This window comes from Saimiri boliviensis, chromosome 5 (assembly GCF_048565385.1).
Source record: "Saimiri boliviensis isolate mSaiBol1 chromosome 5, mSaiBol1.pri, whole genome shotgun sequence".
NCBI classification, from domain to species: Eukaryota; Metazoa; Chordata; class Mammalia; order Primates; family Cebidae; genus Saimiri; species Saimiri boliviensis.
In genome coordinates, this window is record NC_133453.1 from 68,257,489 (window position 1) to 68,272,731 (window position 15,243).

General features: G+C 44.1%; 1 protein-coding gene across 2 annotated transcripts in view; it reads right to left on the minus strand.

The window, feature by feature from the left end:
• Positions 1 to 14,922, minus strand: part of CYBRD1 (cytochrome b reductase 1) — a 40,447-nt gene extending 25,525 nt beyond the window's left edge. Inside the window, exon 1 of one of the 2 annotated variants that reach the window (XM_003921880.4) lies at positions 14,509 to 14,914. In XM_003921880.4, the coding sequence (XP_003921929.1) occupies positions 14,509 to 14,701 (193 nt within the window). In that variant the 5' untranslated portion in view covers positions 14,702 to 14,914. Of the gene's footprint in view, positions 1 to 14,508 lie in introns of both variants that reach the window. The other variant, XM_010352189.3, reaches the window with a different exon arrangement.
• Positions 14,923 to 15,243: the final 321 nt, after the last annotated feature.

Genomic DNA, 15,243 nt, shown 5'->3' on the forward strand with positions numbered 1-15,243 from the left:
CTGTAATCCCAGCAATTTGGGAGGCTGAGGTGGGCAAATCATTTGAGGTTAAGAGTTCGAGACCAGCTTGGCCAACATGGTGAAACTCCATCTCTACTAAAAATACAAAAACTAGCTGGGCATGGTAGCATGTACCTGTAATCCCAGCCACTTGGGAGGCTGAGGCAGGAGAATCGCTTGAACCCGGGAAGCAGAGGTTGCAGTGAGCCAAGATTGCACCACTGCACAGTGAGACTCCGTCTCCAAAAAAAAAGTCAAGAGTAACTATCATGATAGCATGACTCAAGGAAGTTACGAGGGTTGCTGTGGGAAGGGGGGAGTTCTGATGTGCCTAGAATGTTGCTTCTTAGTCTGGATACCCAGATGTGTTCATTTGATAAGAACACATCCCTTTCTGATTTAGGTACTTTGTGCATGTATGTTGTTCTTCAGTAAAAAGTTATTTTTAAAAAATGTTGGGGCCAGGCACAGTGGCTCACACTTGTAATCCCAGCATTTGGGAGGCCGAAGTGGGTAGATCGCTTGAATCCAGGAGTTTAAGACCAGCTTGGGCAACATGGTGAAACCTCATCTCTACGAAAAATACAAAACTAAGCCAGACCTGGTGGCATGCACCTATAGTCCCAGCTACTCAGCAGGCTAAGGCAGGAGGATTACTTGAGCCCAGGAGGTGGAGGTTGTAGTGAGCCAAGATCGAGCCACTACACACCAGCCTGGGCAACAGGGCAAAAATCTGTCAAAAAACAAAAAACAACAAAACAGTTGCCAAAAATTCAAAGACAATTGCGTTCCCAGTGAAGACTTCTTACTCTTTCTAATACTATGAAGCATCACAGAGAAATGTATCAAGTTTGCTGTAACACTGAACTTTACTCCCTTTGAGTGTCAAAACTTGATTTTTGAAAACATTTACATTTACACAAGAATCTTTCAAATTGGCTGCACACTAGCTTTTCCTGTCCGGCACTAGAATGAATAGAACACATTTAGTCTTTTATTGATGATTTGGGGTCATCAATCAAACACCAATTATTTTCCTATTGCTCTAAGAGGAAGCCCTTAGGGGTTTCTGAAGCAGAAGAGTGCTCACCTCATGCGTCCTGATCCAAATGAGCCCAGACAATTACGGTTTGAGAGTCCCTTGGTCTCTTTAAGAGTTTTTCTCTCTATCTTGTTTTGTTTCTTGCTTGGGTTAGGGCACATACTTCCAACCTCTCTCCTCCATCACTTCATCTCATCCTTGATTCCCACCAGCTCTAAGTTTTAGCTTATAAAATGTCTTATTTTCATTCATGTATTCATTTATCTTGAGAGAGGGTCTCACTCTGTCGCCCAGACTGGAGTGTAGTGATGCGATCTCAGCACACTGCAACCTCCACCTCCCGGGTTCAAGCCATCCTCCCACCTCAGCCTCCAGAGTAACTGGGGATACAGGTGTGTGCCACCATGCCCAGCTAACAGCTTATAAAATTTTATGATGCCAAAAATCTTAACATCTGTTAAATCTGGGTTATGGGTACTTAGGGATCTATTATGTTTTTTCTTACGGTAGAAGAAGTTCATTCTAGATTTAAAGTTAAAACAACATCTTCTTAAGCCTGCAAACTCACTAGCCAATCAGTCTTATCTACTCAATAGATGGCTTGTAGAGATTTGAGGGGCTCTCGTACGAGTGAGGCATGTGACCTTTAGCACATGGAGTTTTCAGCATCTATCCTGGCTACATAGAGGCTCTGCTGCAAAGCTCGATATACTTCAAAATACTGTCTGGATAAATGAAGGATAACTGCAAAATGTTGCATTCGCATAAGCTGTTTACATGCTTTTTAAAACGTGTAAGTAACTGAAATATGGTGAACTCTGGGAGAAAAGGGCAACCTTTAAGCCACATTTCCAAAACAAGAATCTATTCTCAACAGTTATAAAAACTGCCTGGAAAGTGGAATTTAAATATTTCTTGCTTCTCTGACTTGGCACTTACCTAGACACCATTCCTGAGGTTCAGTGAGAAGGAAGAAAAAGATCCCCTAAGCCCACAAGAAGGGGAAATGGTATAAAACGGCTATTTGTGACTGAAACAAGGGTTTGCTGTTAGAGGCTCTAGCTGGCATTCCATTTCTCCCAGAAAATGAGGGGAAATACAAACATATATATATATATATATATATATATATATATATATACACACATACATGAGAAATGCTTTTTAAAACCTTTAAAAGAAAAGATTTTGAGGGTGGAACTTGCTAGGATAAACTTAAAAAGAAAGGGAGGGAGGAAGAAATTAATACCTGTATATAATTATCTTTAGACAATGAAGAGAAAAATACAGTAACTTGAATTTGGGTTTAATTATTAGAAAATGTCAGTCGGGTACAGTGGCTCGTGCCTATAACCGCAGCACCTTGGGAGGCCAAGACAGGCAGATCACATAACGTCAGGATTTCAAGACCAGCCTGGCCAATATGGTAAAACCCCATCTCTACCGAAAAATACAAAAATGAGCCAGGCATGGTGGCACGCGCCTGTAGTCCCAGCTACTCGGGAGGCTGAGTCAGGGGAATTGCTTGAACATGGGAGATAGAGGTTGCAGTGAGCCACTGCACTCTAGTCTGGGCAACACAGTGAGACTAAGAAAGAAAAGGAAGAAAAGAAAAGAAAATAGAAGAAAAGAAAAGAAGGAAGGAAGGAAGGAGGGAGGGAGGGAGGGAGGGAGGGAAGGAGGGAGGGAGGGAAGGAGGGAAGGAAGGAAGGAAGTGATGGAGAAAGGAAGGAAGGGAAAGAGAAGGGAAAGGAAAGAAAAAGGAAAGAAGGAAGAAGGAAAAAAGGAAGGAAGGTAGGAAGGAAGGAGGAAGGGAGGGAGAGAGGGAAGGAAGGAAGAAATAAGAAAGGAAGGAAGAAAAGGAAGAAAGAGAAAATGTCTCAGCTCCTTGTTACATAATCAAAACTCAGGAATATGTGAAAATGCACACTCTCTAAAATGTAATCTCTGGTTTGACACCAGCTTTCCATCCACATACCATTACAAAACCATCTATATACACAAGATTGTCTTATAGCAGGCAATACAAATTTAGAATCTGTCAAAGTATCTGTGGCAGGGGAAGAGTGCTTAGAGGGAGGGAAATGTCCCCAAACACGGAAAACATTTTGACTCTAGTTTTTCTGTGTTTAAATCTTGTGATTCATGAGGGTGGAGAACATGTCTATCTTGTTCACTGCCACATCCCAGTATTTAACATAGAGCTTGGCATATAGTAGGAATTCAGTAAGTATGTTTTTGTTTTTGTTTTCTGAGAGACAGAGTCTCTCTCTGTCACCCAGGCTGGAGTGCAGTGGCAGGATCTCGGTTCACTGCAACCTCCTATTCCAGGGTTCAAGCAATTCTCGTGCCTCAGCCTCCAGAGTAGCTGGATTACAGGCGAGTGCTACCATGCCTGGCTAATTTTTGCATTTTTAGTAGAGATGGAGTATCACCATGTTGGCCAGGCTGGTCTGAACTCCTGACCTCAAGTGATCTGCCCACCTCGGCCTCCCGAAGTGCTGGGATTACAGGCATGAGCCACCATGCCTGGCCCAAATAATTCTAAATAAAGCACAGGAAAAATTGCTAATAAAACATAGTAGTCCATTCAGTATCCCCAGCAAATGAGCAAATCCTCTTTTACTTTTTAAAAAATTTATTGAGAGTTGACAAAAATTGCATATATTTATGCTATACAACATGTTTCCATATATATATACACACTGTGAAATGATTAAATCAAGCTAATTAACATATCTATCACCTCATATACTTATTTTTTAGTCTTTTTTGTTGTTGTTGAGATGAAGTCTTGCTCTGTCACCCAGGCTGGAGTGCAGTGGCACGATCTTGGCTCACTGCAACCTCGGCCTCCTGGGTTCAAGCGATTCTTTGCCTCAGCCTCACAAATAGCTGAAACTACAGGCACATGTCACCATGCCCGGCTAATTTTTGTATTTTTGGTAGAGATAGGGTTTCACCATGTTGATCAGGCTGGTCTTGAACTCCTGACCTCATGATCCACCCACTTCAGCCTCCCAAAGTGCTGGGATTACAAGCGTGGGCCACCGCGCCCGACTAGTCTTTTTTTTTTTTTTTTTGAGACAGTCTCAGTATGTTGCCCAGGCTGGAGTGCAGTGGCATGATCTCAGCTCACTGCAACCTGTGCTTCCTGGGCTCAAGATATCCTCCTGCGTCAGCCTCCTGAGTAGCTGGGATTACAGGTGCACACCACCATGCCTGGCTAACTTTTGTATTTTTTTGTAGAGATGGGGTTTTGCCATGATGTCCTGACTGGTCTCCAACTCCTGGGCTCAAGCGATTCTTCTGCCTCAGCCTCCTAAAGCGCTAGAATTACAGGCATGAGCCACCACGCCAAGCCCATAAAATGCACAAATGAAAAAACTTAAGAAAAATTGTACTGCTGATCTAAGTATTAGCTAATAGAAGACCAAATGGTCCTTTCAAATAAGTAAAAAGCACTCTGCACTTGGACGCACTTAACAACTTGAAGTGAATTCAAAAATAAAATAAGAGTAAGTTATTGAGTTTGAAGTACGCTGGAATTTTAAAACACTTATAAATTCTACTTAAACATGGTGTGCCCATTCCACTTCCCTTCCCTCTTTGAATAAAGTATTATTTTGCTCTCCTTGGGAGAATGCTCAGAACAGGATTATCAATCTCCATAACTCATTTCCCTCTGCACGCAAGAGCTTACCACATTCTATCCAAAGGACCTTAAGTTTAAATGAAAAAGCAGTGAATCTTCTTTAAATAAACTTCTTGAAAAGATTCCTGCAGTGGCTTTCAAAGAGAATCAGAGCTTTGAAACATGTCTGTGCATTCAAACTGTCTCACAGCATGAATGTCATGAAACTGAAAATCTCTGGAAAGTCAAAACGAAGGAAGTGATTCAGATGATTTGGAAGATACTTTTAGCTCTAGAAACATCTCTTTGAGTGATTAAAATCCTCACAAAGGCAGCTACTTGGTACCAAATACATACATAAAAGGTAAAAATTCAATTAATTGACTACACATTCACAAATATTCAGAAATTGTGTGTTGTCAAAAAGATCAACTATATTTTCTTGTGCCTCATATCAGTATTATGACAGATTAGAAAAAGCACTGGCTCTGATATTACCTGGTTGTCTGACCCTGGCCAGACATCTGGTCTCTAAAATGAAGGGTAGAACTTAAGGTGTCAGCCAGCTCTAAATATTTAAGGATCAGTATAACTTACATTTCTAAACAAAACAAAACCATCATAATTTGAGCTGGGCCCAGCGAGGTGGTTCACACCTGTAATCCTAGCACTTTGGGAGGGGTGGGAGAGTCACTTGAGCCCGGGAGGTCGACGGTGCAGTGAGCCATAATTTTGCCACTACACTTCAGCCTGGCTGACATAGCAAGGCCCTGTGTCAAAACAAACAAACAAAAAGAAACCATAACTTGTGTCCAACCAAATCAAATGGGAACAGCTTGCAGACAGGGTTGTACCTTACTTGCTTTACACAGTTGTCTGGCACACAGTAAGTTCTTAATAAATATGTTAATTACATGGATAGAATAATACATGAAGAAATTGAATGAATAACAACAACAAAAAATTTAGAAAAGTACAGCCAAAGTCTGTACAGTCATTTCCAAGCTTGTTTTGACCATCTAAGGAAGTTTCTATATACAGAAAAAAGTTTTAACAAAGATTTCTGGTCTTTCTCTTTTTTTTTCTTTCTTTCTTTCTTTTTTTTTTTTTTTTTTTTTTTTTTTTGAGATAGGGTCTAACTCTGTTCCCCAGGCTGGAATGCAGTGGTATCGTCACGGCTCACTGCAGCCTGGACCTCCCAGGCTCAAGTGATCTTCCTGCCTCAGCCTCCCAAGTAGCTGGGACTTACCACCACGCCTGGCTAATTTTTGCATTTTTTTGTAGAGATGGGGTTTCGCCATGTTGCCCAGGCTTGTCTCTCTACTTGGTTTCCCAAAGTCCTGGTATTATAGGCATGAGCCACGGTGCCTGGCCCTCTGTCTTCCTTAAAAAGGAAGAATGTTCTACCTTTTAAGGGAAAAATTTAAAACCTCACAAAGTCAAGTCAGAAAACCCTAGCAGAAGTCACCTGTAAACTGGAAGCTATGGACTGGAATTTGGTCCAAAGATGTTGTTTTGTTTGATCAGCCGAATGTTTTGAAGGGCTTTCTGTTTGTTTTTGTGGCTGGTTTACTTTTTGTTTGAACCAATTATTAAAAATCTGGATTCTCTTAGGAGAATGAGAAGCTCTGGCAACCTTGGACCGGCATCCTCACGTAGCCATGATCTGGGACTAAATGGAAGTTTTCTGTTTTGTCGGGAGTGGGCACTCTCTAGTTCCCTACAGTTCCCACCTCTCCCACAAGTGTACACTTATACTCTGCTGCATGAGGATTTGACCTTTAATTAACCATCCCTGTAAACAGATAAAGTGGTTTGTCACCAGTGTTATTAGGCAATGCTGGTTTTAATAAAAAACTGACCTGATTGGTAAACTGTGTCTGGACTGAAAGAAACAATGAAAAATCTGTAAATACCTGATGATAACGCCAATACTTTGGGCTTCCCAGAGTGCAGTGATAACTGTTTTTTTTTTTTTTTTTTTAAAGTTAATTGTCTTATTTGATAAGTTTGGCACAGGCCCTGTGTGATAACTGTTATAGCCTATATTAATTCCCTAGAGCTACCATAACAAATTACCAGAAATCTAGTAGCTTAAAACAGCCTATTTATTCTCTTACAGTTCTGGAGGCCAGAAATAAAAAATCAAGGTGTAATAGGATGGTCCTGAGGGAGAAGCCATGCCATACCCACTTCGGCCTCTAGGGGCGCCAACAATTCTCCATTTTCCTTGGCTTGTGACCACATCACCCCAATCTCTGTCTTCACATGGCCTTCCTCTCTGTGTCCTCTTTGTCTCAAATCTCCTTCTCCTTTCTCTTACAAGAACACCAGTCATAGGGTTTAGGGCCCACTCGAAATCCAGGGTGATCTCATCTTGAGATCCATAGTTAACATCTGCAAAGATTCTATTTGCAAATAAGGTTACATTCACAGATACCTAGGATTAGGATTGGACATAATCTTTTTGGGGGCCACTATTCAACCTACTACATAGCCCTTGCAGGGATTATGGAACTAGGCATACAGAGTACTACAAGAGACAATGGTTCCTATGGGGTATGGGGACTTTAAGCTCTGATCTTACCAGTGCAGATCTCATCTCCCAGTGCTTGAGCTGCCACCTGAAGAGAGGATAGCTTACTGAGGGCTATGTTGACTGCTGCTGCAAGGATGCCCACTGCCACTGCATTGCCAGAAAGCTCTGGCTCCTGTCCTACATTCTTCTGAGTAGATTGGTGTCTAGTATGGTCTTAGTAGTTTCTCATGTCTGAATGTTTAGCTGAATCCAGAAAGACACCCTGGTGTGTGCTATTTACTTTATACACCTGATCCTTATAGGTGTGATCCTCTGGTTTAAAGAATTGGCCAAACTTCCATCAATTTAGTAAATATTCATTGAATGCCTATTATGTGTTAAGTAATACTGTGAGTATAGCATTGAATCAAACAGACAAAATCTCTTCCTTCTGGGAGCTTATATTCTAGTAGGATAAGACAAGCAATAAATTAATAGTCAGTGGTCAGAATTTGAATAATACTGTATTTTGAATTCAGAGTCTGTAAGATTTTCTAGCGAAATGGTTGAGAAGTATGAACGAGAAGAATCACGGATGACTGTATAATTTTTCCCTGAACAGCTAGAAGGATAAAGCTACCATTTACTGAGATGGTGGAGCCCACGAGAGGAGTTGGTTTTGCAGACAGGAGGAGGATCAAGAGCTGAGATTTGGCCAAGTCCATTTGATATTCTAGTAGTAAGTTTGAGTAGGCAAATGGATATTTGGGTTTGGAGTTCAGGGAAGAGTCTGGGCTGAATATACAAATCTGAGAGGGTTCAGTGTATAGATAGTACTTAAAGCCAAGAGGAGACTGGGTAAGATTGACTACCAATAAAGGGAGTGTAGAAAAAAAGAAGTGGTCAGAAGACTGAGCCTTGGGCACTCTAACAGGAAGATGAGAAAGAAATAGCAAAGGAGACTGAAGATGGGCCAGCCAGGAAAGAAAGAAGAAACACAAGAATCAGGTGTTCTAGAAGCCACCCAACTTAACAGATGACAAAAGAGAGGCCAAGTAAAGAAAGTGTCCTGACCAGGCACAGTGGCTCACGCCTGTAATCCCAGCACTTTGGGAAGCGTAGGCAGGTGGATCACCTGAGGTTGGGAGTTCGAGACCAGCCTGACCAACATGGAGAAACCCCATCTTTACTAAAAATACAAAATTAGCCAGGTGTGGTAGCGCATGCCTGTAATCCCAGCTACTCCGGAGGCTGAGGCAGGAGAATTGCTTGAACCCAGGTGGTGGAGGTTGTGATGAGTTCAGATTGCGCCATTGCATTCCAGCCTGGGCAACAAGAGCAAAACTCCATCTCAGGGAAAAAAAAAAAAAAAAGCAAGTTTCCCAAGGAAGAGTGAGGAGTCAATTACGTCAAATGCTGCCTTCCACTCAAACACTATGAGAACTGAGAACTGAGCAATGGAATTAGCAACATTGGCTACCATGTTAAGCGCGATTTTGGTGGAGCAGGAGGTGAAAACCTAATTGGAGAGGGCTCAAGAAAGAACAGGAAGAAAGGAACTGTAAACTGCAGGTATGGACAAAAATTTCAAAAAGTTCTGTGGTAAGGCAAGCAGGGAATTGAGGCAGTAGCTGAGGGACATAAAAGATCAAGTGATTTTGTTTTGTTTTGTTTTCAAAGATGATAGAAATGATAACATATTGGAAATAAGCCAGTTGGGGGAGAAACTTAATGATGCAGAAAAAGGAGGGAGAATTGGAAGGAAGGCAAGAAGAGGCACAGATAGTACTTATGCAGTAACATTCTCAGAGCTAGAGGCCTTAGAATAAAGATGCATTTCCAGTGCAAAATGATGTCCATTCTTTCTGAAGGCTGACTAAGCCTAAACTGGCTGAACAGTAATCACTAGGGAAAAGGGAGGGTGTGTTTACTTTAGACACTATTATAATAATCATCACAAATAAGTGGCTATAAGTTGCATTTTGCTACTAACAATTCAATGATGGTACAGAAAGAATCACTCATTCATTCATCAACCACTTATTCGTCTACCATGCACCAATTCTAGGTGTTATTCTAGGTGCTGGGGATACAGCAGTGAGTACCACAATCATATCTAAAACATTTTTATGGGTTGCATTATTTTAAAAGCTATGTGTATTTATTTACAACCAAAAATATGTTAGGAATATTTTTGTGCTTTTGGTCACAAAATTTCTAATCATCTCTTTAGCAATACAATACAATATTGCTAAGATTGATCGTTTTTTCTTATCAATGGTGTCTCCAAAGCTTCTTTTAGAGTAGGTATTTGGAGTACTTTTTCCATTATCTTACTTCCTGGATTTTACCCCCAAGAGCCTTTTCAAATCTATTTAAATGATCTTGGAATTGGGTCACTTTTAGATAAATTAATAGGATATCCCAATTGCTTTTTAAGAACTGCTCTTAATTTCTTTCTATTAGTCTGTTAAATGTTAAAGGTAGTTATATTCGCTCACAAAATCAACTTGAGATCATAAAACTATTTAATTTCTCTCCCTTCAGTTTATACAATAAAAGAGTTCTGGGCCGGGCGCGGTGGCTCAAGCCTGTAATCCCAGCACTTTGGGAGGCCGAGGCGGGTGGATCACGAGGTCAAGAGATCGAGACCATCCTGGTGAACATGGTGAAACCCCGTCTCTACTAAAAATACAAAATATTAGCTGGGCATGGTGGCGCGTGCCTGTAATCCCAGCTACTCAGGATGTTGAGGCAGGAGAATTGCCTGAACCCAGGAGGCGGAGGTTGCGGTGAGCCGAGACCGCGCCATTGCACTCCAGCCTGGGTAACAAGAGCGAAACTCTATTCAAAAAAACAAAGAAACAAAGAAACAAACAAACAAACAAACAAACAAAAATAGTTCTACACAGGAAAGGAAGGAGTATAGAATTGCCAAGACTTCTTTTTGCTAAATTTAGACACCTGAATTTCTACCTTTCACTAAAAAACACATTCCACCTGCTGAACCTTTTAAAAGGTCAACAGCCACTTTGAGAACGTTTATTTGTTTCAGTCTTTTATGTAGCCTTCTTTCCAAGGTTGTTTCTGTGATTTCCTAGTAGTATACTTATTTCATGGGAAACATTTCTTTCAGAGAGGCACAAAGCCTCTTCTAAACTCTTCCTCATTCATGTCAGAGTCTAGCTAGATTTTCCACTAGTTTAAAATTTTACTTTAATTTTAGATTTCCCATGATCTGTTATACTTTCATTTAGAATATATACATTTTTCCAAAATATACTTGGAATGTGGGAGGTGGGGAGAGAGGTGGGGAAGGGAAGGGAGAGGGAGAGGGAGAGAGGAATACAGAGGAGAAAATGTGAGAAGGAGAGAGAGGGTGAGCGAGAAAGGGAAAGGGGAATAAGGAAGGAGAGGGAGATTTGTTTTGGAACTTCTATGTTAGCTTTGCTTCTTTGACACTTACTTCTCTTTTTTTTTTTTTTTTTTTTTTTTTTTTGAGAAGGAGTCTCATTCTGTTGCCCCGGCTGGAGTGGAGTGGTACGATCTCAGCTCACTGCAACCTCCGCCTCCCAGATTCAAGCAATTCTCCTGACTCAGACTCCCAAGTAGCTGGAATTACAGGAAACTGCCACCACGCCAGGCTAATTTTTATATTTTTAGTACAGACAGAGTTTCACCATGTTGGCCAGGCTGGTCTCAAACTCCTGACCTCAGGTGATCACCTGCCTCAGCCTCCCAAAATGCTGGGATTACAGGCTTGAGCCGCTGTGCCTGGCCAGAGCTTACTTCTTAAAGGTGTTTCAAAGGACTCATACTTGTTCTTAGTTTCAAATATTGTTTACTATTTGTATATTGCATTTTATACTTAGAGTAATAACTGTCACAAAATTTTAAATAATCTCTTTATGCTTTGTATAAACCCTTATATCATTAAGATTGATAGGTTTTTATTTAGAAAATGTATATATTTAGAAAATGTATATATTCTAAATTAGCCTTCCTTTCCTCATCTCCAAATATTTGTATATTACAGAAGAGAACTCCATTACATTGTGTTCATTGTTAGAGCTCTGAAATCCCATTGCCCCAAATTTTCCTCCTTGTACCAATCACACACAATAAAAAAGTCTATTATAACATGGCGAGTCTGTAAAGTATGCTTCCCTTGAAGCTTATAAAGTCTGTTTATTACTCTCCCTCCTTCCACTGGAGCCTTCCTAATGCTTGGGGTGAGGAATGTGGGTGGGTGGATGGGTCAAGATGTGAAAGAACTGGGGAGAACCATGCATGTGCCTACATGTATGGAAACATTTATGCTCAGGTCAATTAAATGCATTATATGATTAAAGTGATTTTCACATCCAGGATCCAAACAGGAAACAGGATGAGTCATGATGGGACAAACTCTGGGTCATTGATACAAATACAGTAATTGAACCTAAAGAACACAAGATGGGCCAGGTGCCATGGCTCACACCTGTAATCCCAGCACTTTCGGAGGCTGAGGCAGGCGAATCACTTGAAGTCAGGAATTTGAGACTAGCCTGGTCAACATGGTGAAACCCTGTCTCTGCTAAAACTACAAAAATATAGCTGGGCATGGTGGTAGACAGCTGTAATCCCAGCTACTCCGGAGGCTGAGACAGGAGAATCACTTGAACCTGGGAGGCAGAGGTTGCAGTGAGTTGAGATCACCCCACTGCACTCCAGCCTGGGTGACAGAGGGAGACTCTGTCTCAAAACAACAACAACAACAACAACAACAACAACAACAACAACAAGATTTTCATAAGAGCAGCAGATGACAATTGCCAAAATATCCATTCACACATTTTTGTCCAAGAGTAAGTATGAACAGATTAAGTTCAAAGTTTAGAGTAACTTTAAAAACTTTTAGGAAAACTGTATATTGAACTCTAATATGAATGAAGAGTTTCAAAATATGTTTTAGATGCAGGTTTTCTAAAAAGAAGATTAGGCAGAAAATAAGTATATTACCATAAAAGCAGAGAATCGAACTTTGACAATAAGGTCACTGAAAAGAAAACAACTTTCATCGGTAAGTTACACAGCTTTTGTCTGCCTCATTTTACTCTTACATCATGTGACATCATGCACTTAGTGGACCCACAGCATGCAGTCACTGTTAGCCATTTTGATGTTTTCTCCTCTGTGGCAAGTCAGGCAATGAGTAATATCACTTGTGTTTCCCTTATCCTCAATTTTAAGAAGATATTTCAAGAGATATTCTCAAGCACAGAATTGAGGCAGTAGCTGAGGGACATACAGAGTCAAGAGTGATTTTGTTTCTTGGTATTAGAAGCAAAGGAAATTCTTGGTAATTCTTGGTATTAGAAGGAAAGTTTCTTGGTACTAAAAGCAGCTCTGAAGAGTTGGGTGGGAGAGAAGATTGGTTCTACTTTTTTTTTTTTTTTAGATAGAGTCTCACTCTGTTGCTGAAGCTGGAGTGCAGTGGTGTGGTCTCCGTTCTCTGCAACCTCCGCCTCCTGCCACCCGGGTTCAGGCAATTCTCCAGCCTCAGCCTCCTGAATAGCTGAGATTACAGGTGTCTGCCAGGCTTTTTGTATTTTTAGTGGAGACCGGGTTTCACCATGTTGCCTAGGCTGGTCTCGAACTCCTGACCTCATGATCCGCCCCCCTCGGCCTCCCAAAGTGTTGGGATTACAGGCCTGAGCCACTGCGCCCGGCTGACTGGTTCTATTCTTTCAGCAAACAAGGTGTAGACAGCTCTGGGCCAAAAGAGTGTTTCTGGTGACCATTACTTTGGAACTTGAGTATGTTTTTCTCTTTTAAGCGTAGTGGCAAAATGGCTGAGAATTACGCAACAAAATGACTTATGTGGCCAGTGGTGCTCACACCCTGATGCCGATCTCATACCAGGGAAGCCTTAGACTACTCAGGGTTAGTAACATCTTCCACTACATTCCAGAGTGGGAGAAAGCTGGCCACACTTGCGAAAGCTGCAGTACAAGTTGAAAACAACTAGTAAAACAGACGAAATCACTTTACTTTAGGAATGAGGTCAGCACTCTTTTGCACACTCATTTGTGAGGAGTTAAATATTCGGTGAAGAAAGGCAGTCTGCCCGGAGGCAAAGCTAGAGATTCAGCCAGTAGGCATCTGTTTCCAAACCCTTGCTACCCTTCTCGATTATTTTCTGCGACATAACTCCAGTCCAGCCCTTGCTGCCTTTCTCTAACTACTTTCTCAAGGCCATGCCCGTTACAAATACACAGTATTTGCTCCACAAGCTCGAGGTTCCTCCAGCCACAAGGCAACCCGAAGGAAGCTGTCAGGACATGGCGAGCGGCACTGCACAATGACAACACACACTGCCAGCGACTGCTGAGCCCCACCCCCGCGCCAGCCTCAGCAGGGAGAATGCAGGCCCGGGGCTGGCTCGACGCGGGCCAAACACGGACACTCGGGGACATCCCGAGCAGAGGCATCCCCCGGTACCAGGAGGCCGCGGGCCCTCTCCAGGCATCTCCCACCCGAAGTGCTGGGCTAGTGCCCAACAGGAAGCCCTGCGGGGGACCTTGGGCCAGTAGGCTGCCACACAAGCAATTCGGGCTTAAGACCGTCCAATGACTGTCCAGGGAGGCGAAACACTCTTTGGGGTCCCGGCAGCTTCCCGGGATCGACGGAGTTTAACACTCTAGGAGGAGAGGAACCCGGCGCGGATGCTTCTTCACTGGCCCCCCCTTGGCCAGCCCCTTCACCCAGGGTCAAGGATGTTACAAACACAAGTCTCGCTCCAGCCATCTTTACTCCGCTCCCTTCCCCTCCTCATCTGCACCCTGGAAGCACGTTCGGCAAAAGGCTGAGGCCAAAGTGTTTCCGCGCCCAGATTGCGCAGGCTCGGTCCACGGGGGCGACTTTCGGGGGCGAGTGGGCTGCCAGCAGCAGCGCGCCCCGGCTCTTTTGTGTATCTCAGAGGCGCCTCCAATGCGTCCCAGCCACTCCCCGCGAAGAGTTAACCAACTGGGGCCGGCCCCGCTCCCCCGCCCCCAGCAGTGCGTCTCTACCGCGCACCAAAGACCCCGAGCTCGTCGCGATTCGCCGGAACCGCAGCTCATTCCGGCCTCCAGAGCCCGCCAGCCTCCCTCCCGCCGCCCTCCCGCCGCCCTCCCCCCGCCCTCCCCCCGCCCTGCCGACTGGGCTCCTTGAGCGCTCCCCACCGCGCCCCTCCGGGCCCCGCCATCCTCCCTCACTTCCTCAGCTGCGAGGGGCTTCACGGAGGACCCTCAGCCCCCGCCGCTTTCCCCCCACCCCCGGAGGTGCCAGTACCGATGCCCTGGATGAAAACGAAGCCGGTGACCAGGAGCACCGGGTGCCAGTTAAACTCGAGTGCAGTGCCGTCCCAGCCGAGCCCCTCTCGGTAGTGGAGGACCCAGACTAGGGTGAAGATCACCGACAGGAAGCCGACGAGCAGCGCCGACACCAGCAGCGCCAAGAAGAGCCAGTAGCCCTCCATGGCCATCAGTGCCCCATACTCCGCACCGCCGGGGCCACAGGAACTTGGCGAGGCGGCAGCAGCCTCTGGGTAGTGGCCGGGCGGCGGGGCCGGGGCGTCGATTTCTTGGGGCAGTCTCCGCCTGTGGGGAGGGACTTTCAGGGCTGCTGGCCCGGAATGTGGGGCCCCTTGGGGGTGGGCAGCTGGCCCCTGCTCAGAAACGGGCCCCACCCCCGGGATCACGCCGCCGCTGAATGCGCTCACTGCGTAGTGGCCTCGCCCTCGCCCTGGCCCTCGCCCTCGCCCTCGCCCTCGCCCTCGCCCTCGCCCTCGCCCTCGCCCTCACCCAGCATCCAGGCTCGCAGAGGGCTTCGGTAACAGACCTAGTTAGTTGCTCAAAGAGAGAACTCCGAGGATTTTATGCCCATCACTTTCTTTTCACCCTTCCCGAATCTCGTCCTTATTTGCGGGGAGGCTGAGTCTGGCAGTGTTCCGCCCTCTAGGTTAAGAGAAGAGAGGGATCCGTTGGATAAAGTTATTTGTGTGCTTTTAACTGATGAACCCTCCTT